The sequence below is a fragment of the Ascidia mentula genome, chromosome 8 (genome assembly GCF_947561715.1).
Source record: "Ascidia mentula chromosome 8, kaAscMent1.1, whole genome shotgun sequence".
In the NCBI taxonomy this organism is placed as follows: Eukaryota; Metazoa; Chordata; class Ascidiacea; order Phlebobranchia; family Ascidiidae; genus Ascidia; species Ascidia mentula.
Window position 1 is genome coordinate 4,666,342 of NC_138573.1, and position 7,452 is coordinate 4,673,793.

Consider the following 7,452-nt stretch of genomic DNA (forward strand, 5'->3'; position numbering starts at 1 on the left):
AGCCTAGCACCCATAACTTGCATGTTGCTCTGTTTGTGTGCCTTTCCGTCACCTGAATTGCCAGTTAGTTGAAAACAAGCCTGTTTGGTTTGCAGAAGAAACAAAATCCTTTTGGGAAGTTCCGAACAATCCTTAGAAACTTGGTCAAGCGTGATTGACTTTCTCCTAAAATACTTTCCACTGGTTCCCTTTGGCGAAATTTTGTTCCAATCATACTTTTCAGCACAATTTGATTAATGGAAAACATAGAGAAGACGCCCAAAGCTCAAACATTTAGGCTGGTTTTCAGCAGACTTCGTTTCCTACGGCACTTTAGCTAAAGACATCACGTATAATTTGTTTTTTAATAATAGAAACTGGTTTTGCAGTAACACGCAAACACAACAAGGCATGTACTAAAACAACAACATAAATGTCCTAACATGTCAGGGTAAAAGCAAAACTTGAAAACATGCTTTAGCGCATTTTCGGTTGTTTGTGAAGTCTTAACAAAAAAAATTTGTGAAGAAATTATTATCATGTTCGCTACAAAACCCGCAAAAGTAGCCACAAAATACAGCAAAATCTAATTGTTTTTCAAAAACGTATTTAAGCATTTGTTGTAAGCCAATTTAACCTGAGATTTTTTAATTTAGTTTTTTTCCCTTTTTTGATAGTTTCGGTTGGTCATTGGAGTTTTACCAAAATATTTTGTGAAACATGTTTTTCGCCTTGGGCAACGAGCAGCGGCTGCGAGCTGCTTGAAAATCGAAAGCTGTAGTACCGGTTGCCGATGAACAAGCCAGTTGCAAAGACTGTAGTCAGTTGCTTGTTGTTCTACCTCATTTGTAATTGTCCTATTATTTAAAGCAAAAAATGATGTGTATTGTGCAAATTTTTATTGACACTTTTTTCCTAATCTTCAACTTTTCTTTTAGGAAAAAGTAATACATTGCAAACGTTTCAAATGGCTAGCTGGGGAGGCCATACATTACCTGGCACATTTTTTATTATTTTTGGAATTTTTTATGCATTTAAGTACACCCGTTCATATTTGAAAAAGTAAGTATGTATATCTTTTTTGCTGTATTAAATTTACAGAGGTTGGAGAATTAGTGCAAGATTGAAAAGTTGGTAACTTAGATTTTTTGGCAAACTTTAATGTGTAGGTTGTTCAATCACTGCTTTGAATATTGTTATGATTATGTAATGCATTAGTTATTTTTTCTGGTCGGATTGCTAACACAAATTGTTGAAATTTGTGTGAAGAATTTGATATAACTTTGTTTCCAATCTTGTGTCAGTTTGTCTTTCGTTTTATTTGGGCACCTTTAGTCACACAACTATGAATATCAGACACTATTAACGATAAAACAATAACACTCAATAATGGTACCAATAACAAACAAAAGTTTAATAATACTTAATAAACGAGGATATTAATTACACTATGTTACGAGAAGAAGAATGGTTTAAAGAAGTAGTGGAGAAAGGCACAAAAAAATAGGTGCAACAATACAGTTTGTGGTTTTAAGTTGCCGGTAAAGGTTTATTATTATCATAAGGTGGCGACATCGGCCAAGACGCCCTCAAGAAAAGGGTCACCCCTATTCCAGTGTATAAGCGAGATTCAAAGTTTATAGATTTTGTTAAGGATGTGATGAGGTTTTGGAGAATATTGTTCAAAGGGCAGGATTCATGGTGGATTCTGTTGTGGGTTTTCCAGATGGTATGGAAGAGTCAGGTGTTAAGAAGCGTGGTGAGGGTTGTGGCGTATTTGGTGGTTGGTTCTGAAAGTTAAGTGAAGTTAAGGTGTGCAGGGGTGTCAAAGTGGGCAAAGGTATTGTTCAGGAGTGAGTTTAAGTTTTTTTTTTACTAGAGTAAGAGGGATGTTGTTGGGTCTGAAACTTGGTCTGAAGTTGAATTACCGGGGGTTGTGAATTGATTGGGGGAAAGTATGGTGGAAAGGGAGGGCTTGTTTCTGAGGTTAAGGTTTTTGTGGAGGATTTTTAGATCTGTATTGAGGGGACGATGGTTACTTAAAAGGGTTGGGTCATTTTTTTATGGATCAGGGTTTAAGTATTTTTTGTTGTTAAAAGTTTAGAAACATGGTAAAAGCATTTCAACATTTTTTTTTACTGATAAGATTTGTATATAGCAATTAGCTTCTTCCATAGTTGTATAAAATGGGCAGCTACGGTGGACATGTTTTGCCAGGCACATTCTTTTTGTTGTTTGGTTTCTGGTATGTCATCAAATATTCCAGAGACTATTTGAGGTAAGCTAAAAGGCATGAATTAATCGTGCTTCCATGGCTTGCCAAATAGTTGCATGGCAATGATTAGGTGTCCAAAACTGCATGGTCAAAACATCTTTGGCATGTTTGCTGTTGAACGCACTCTTTATATAAAAACTATGCTTTATTATAGGCTTTTTGTACAAAAAATATAGTAAACCAGGCTCAAATCTACTCCACGGATTTGAGTGTTATTGTATCAGTGGTGTGGTGGTTGGTGCATTATGTAATAGTTGTTGGTGTGTACTGTAGATATGTAGAAGATGGGCATTTTAAGACAATGACTCTCAAACCCTTATTTGATTGGTTTCATGGCACCAACTTAATGGACAAGTTATTAACTTGTAAAATATTGTAATTTTTCATGCCACAATGAAGCATTGATTATCCAATGTTCAAAACACCACTTCAAATCGGCAAAAAAATCATGACAAACTTATTTTGCAAATTTTTAAAGGACGATATCAATGAGTTTGACCAGGCTGATGTGGCAACTCCAATTTATAAAATGTTAATTTGTACTCACCATAAAAGATACATCATTTCAACTAGACATCTTAGCTCATAATACATCTGTAACGACTAAATGATAAATTATCCATTTTTCTGAGCGCTTCCCAATCGCCCACTTGTTTTCCAGTGCCCCCTTTATATTTGCAAATAACCCTAGGGGGCACTGTACCCACTTTTAGGAACCACTGCTTTGAATATTTTTTTTGCTAGAGTTTTTTTTCCGATTTTTGTAAAATTTAGTGTCATTTCTATTCAATGTGCCTGAGTTGTACATACTACTTTTCTACTTTTCATGATATATTAAAAGATTGCTAGTTGTTTAGGTGGTATGGTTGTTATAACATTGCTTTCACCAAGATTTATTTGCATTGCATCAATATATCTTGCTAAAAAAGTTTTTTTTGCATTGCCTTTACACCCAGTAAAACTTTTCCAATGGAAAGTTTGACAATCCACTTTCACAACAACCTTCAACTACAATATGCACGATATCTAACTTATGTTCATTATTTATATTAACAGAGCATATATAACCTCAATTTACATGAGTTGTTTCACAAGTTATTTGTTGTGGTTAACCTTAAAGGTGTGACTAAAATACAGAACATCAAACACTTGTCATTTCATTGTCAGCCATACAAACCAAGTGTTCAGTGGGCTTGAAACAATTGCTCTAGGACCTTGATTTTTTGTTATATACCATATATGTTTAAACATCACCATGTCAGTCTCGGGTCTATAACTTAAGTAATTGCTGGTGCACTGTTTTGGAAAAATGATTGTTAACAAACTTTCGTGAGCCTAATCTCGCTTCATCAGGTGCTGCAAATGGTGTGACAAAGTAAAATGTAGTAACAGCGCTAAAAACATGAAAGAAAAATACCAGCAATTACAAACATGTATTCATGTATTTGTAAAAACCTGTATTTGTTTAATCATGCATTCATTTCCAAATCCACAGGTCCAGAAAGGTCCAAAATAATGGTCTCTTCTACTGTTGCAAAGGAAAAATACCTTGCTCTGGTCTGGTCATTGAAGGAGTGGTAAAAGTAGTTATGGTTTCTATAGGTAATTATATCACATTACTATCACCTTATTACTAAATGTAAATATGTTGAATGTATCGCTCAAGTATGTTTATTTTATTGTGTTTGTTGTGAATAAAAACAACAGCCCAAAATGACTTTCTGGTTGTAGTATTCTTGATAAATGTGTGTATTGTCAACAATTAACTAACGAAATCACAATCACAAAATGAAAAAAACTAAGGGTACAATATATAGTGTTAAACTTGACAGGAATTTCCAATCTTGCTACAGAAAAACTAAACAACTTTGTCTTGTTCTTGTAGGTATTCTAGTTGAATTGTTTTATCCCGGGGCACCCCAGGGGCATTTGCATGGACCAACTGGTGGATATACTCACCCCATGAATTGGCAACATGCCACGATGTACTTTTTCTTTGGGCTTTCTGGTGTAACTGACATAATTGCCTTTGCAGCAAAGCATGTTGTGCCACCAGGTATTTTTACTTAATGTTAACAACAACATAGAAATATGTAAGAATAGTGTGTTTGATGCTATGGTTGCTTGTTAATTGATTCTGGGAATCATTTTCCATTCTGTTGCAACTGCCGATTTCCACCTTATGTATAATTATGTCACAATCACAGAAACGGTAATTTCCAGGCTAAAATCTGCCAGTCTTGTAGGACAAATACATTTCGCTTTTATGGGAAGGGATCGTCAGTATCTTGTTCAAATACAATCTTGTCATATATACCAAAACTGACAGGAAATTAACGTTTCTGTAAATGTTGATACTATGGATGTTTTTTTGTGACAAAAATGCTTTTTAGGCCTTGATAGAATTGGAGGAGCACTTGCTTTGTTTATTGAGGGTTATCTATTCTTTTTTCATTTGCATGGCCGCTCTAACATTGACAAAAGAGTTCATATTTTGCTAGTAAGTTGTTTCTAATTAGTTACAAATATTGGAAGTTACCTTACATTCTGTGTGAAGGTACTGACTGTTTGGCCCAGTGCACTGATTGCTTTTTGCGAGTGCCTTGTGATGAACCGACGGAAATTGCTACATATACTGGAAATGATGCATACTACTCTGCTGATAGCACAAGGAACCTGGTTTTGGCAGGCAAGCTGACTACATGCAGTGATTTAACAAACGATTTTGTGGAAAACACTATATCTCTTACAATTTAATCAACCACAATTAAACAAATTAAAGACTGTCCAATAAATTGCATCAAATTAAAGTTTGTATTGTATTTCTTACACCAAAATTTAAGGGAACTTTCCTAAATTGTAAATTTTGTTTTTGCAGGCAGCGTACATATTGTACCCACCTGGGGCAGAACCTTGGGATCCATGCATGGCCACAGAACACATGCATGCTAACAGTACTTCAGATGAAGATGGCCACATGGACCACGTGGCAAGTGCACCATCAGGAGGTAATCAGTTGACAACCGGCTGTATTAAATTGTAGTTTGCCAATAGTCACATGCTAGTTGTTTACACAAGAGGGAGCGCGGGTGCGTAGGCCAAAGAAAGGATTTGTGCTCATGTGATGTGTGTCACGTAGTCATGTTTCATTTTGAAAAAGTTACTATAGTTTCTCTTTGCTAAAAGTAAACTATAATTGTTTGTTTGGTGAACATAGTTACCTGTAAAAACCTTTTTCTAAAACCACGCAATAATGCAACATGCATTACATACATTGATTCTACTAGGGATGTGACCTGGCGAGCCCAAATAGATTCGCTGAATATTAGCACAGATTTCATATTCGTGCGACCCCGAATAAATATGCGAATATTTATTAGATCGTGATGTGGTTGTGTGGTACAGTAACTGAGATTTTATGCTTTTCCTATGATCTATAGCGGTAACACATCGCTACTGGCGCTACGAGAACAAGTGCAGTCGTTTTGCCATTGTTTAATCACCACCATTGTACAAAACGTGACGAAAATACCGTTTCGCTTGTAGTGAAATCCCGGCCGTTAAACAAAGTCTTGTTTAACAATATGTTTTATCAATCTGAAGGCACTGAGGTCAAATCAACTCAAAGTATCGTTTTTCCCAATTACTAGTGGTAGTGGCCATTGCTCGCCTGTGCGATAGTAGACTAGGTTGTTGGTTTCTGTAACTTTATCCTATTTCGCAGAAATCAACTTTCTGTAATTATTTTGTCGTATGGCAGCAAAACAACATTGCGCGCATGATGCAGAACATTAACTATTGGTGACGTCACACTGAAACACGAGTATATTCGGATATATAGTCCATCTGGCACATCCCTTGGTCCTACCCTCATTGTATTGAAGTGAAGACAGAACTATTGTATTGGGTGTTACAACCATAGGTTTCACAGTCGCTTTTCTTATAGTTTTCCCTTCTTCTGCTGAATCATTTTGAAAGCAATCAATCTAAGTATACATTCATCTACATAAACATGTTATTTACTGTTTCATTTACCATAAGCCATTGGCATCTTATTTTTAAATCCCAAGAAAAGGGTCAATCACCTACCATGCTTGGAATGAGTTTAGAAGGTGCCATCTTTTTTCAGATTGTAATGCTGCTGGTGAAGTGAATCTAATGTTCATAACCCTTTTTTGGTCATGGCATTTGGCAGCAGCCTTCACATTTGTTGGGATAATTTACTTTCTCATGTACAAGTAAGTAATAGTAACAAATTAGGCACACTTTTAACACAGTGTCCAATATAGGAATTGTAAAATTTCATTTGTTTTCCTAGATGGCTGAAAATGAGGGGTCAATTGGACTTATCATTTCAAGCTGGATATGAACATATGAATGGTGGAAAAATAACTTCCAGCACCCCACTGAACACTGGGTTGTTGTCCAATGGTGAAGAAGATGATGAACTTTGATATGCAGACGGACGATTTGTGTAGTATTGTTTCATGTGAAGACGGTTTTATTTTATTTATGTACAGTACATAATATTTAATCAATACCAATGCAATCTGTAGATGACTTATTAATAATTATCTGTCTCAGTAATCATGATTAGATCATTGTGGCATCGAACCTGTGAAGAACATAGTACAGACAACTATGAAGTAACCGAGATAGGACGTATATGTGTTTGTTGGGAAATGCACTATTTTTTTATGTTTGTGGCGCAATGCTTGTCTTTGTGCAGTGTACGCAGATACTATTTTTATTCAATTCCAATTGAAGCCCGCTTTGTTAACAATGATAGCATTCTTGTGTAGTATTTAATCAAGCGTGCCTGATGGTTCCTTATTTTATTCGACAATCTCTTTATAAGTTTGTGTGCTGACCTTAACAACGCAACGTGTGCATGTTAGTAGGCAGTCATTTTCAAGAACAGTGTCGACTTTAGTACTTGTGTGTACATGTAAGGTGAAATATACAATCTGTTCTCTAAACCTTCTTTGTCGTCTGAAAAAAGAACAGCACGAAACAGTGGAATAACACCTGCTGTGTACTTCGATCGTTTCAATGTTCAAAATATGAATTAGTGGTTACTGTGCGAAGTGCAAAGGTTTCCTGCATTTGCATTTCAATTGTCCACACATTTGATGCTGAGAAGTGACCACTTTAGTGTTTAAATTGGTGGTTAAACGTTTATTATCAGGTCACTATTT

At 35.8% G+C, this 7,452-nt stretch overlaps 1 protein-coding gene across 2 annotated transcripts; it reads left to right on the plus strand.

Moving 5' to 3' along the window:
* Positions 1–896: 896 nt before the first annotated feature.
* Positions 897–7,227, plus strand: LOC145910453 (transmembrane protein 45B-like). Of its 2 annotated transcripts, none has more exons than XM_082997582.1 (8): positions 897–1,041; positions 3,750–3,856; positions 4,140–4,310; positions 4,648–4,754; positions 4,812–4,943; positions 5,133–5,262; positions 6,384–6,492; positions 6,573–7,227. In XM_082997582.1, the coding sequence occupies exons 1-8, from the start codon at positions 947–949 to the stop codon at positions 6,706–6,708; spliced, it is 987 nt and encodes a 328-aa protein (XP_082853708.1). In that variant the 5' UTR covers positions 897–946; the 3' UTR covers positions 6,709–7,227. The 2 variants fall into 2 exon arrangements, with proteins under 2 accessions (XP_082853708.1, XP_082853709.1); XM_082997583.1 differs by lacking the exon at positions 897–1,041 and adding an exon at positions 1,055–2,257.
* The last annotated feature ends 225 nt before the right edge of the window (positions 7,228–7,452 follow it).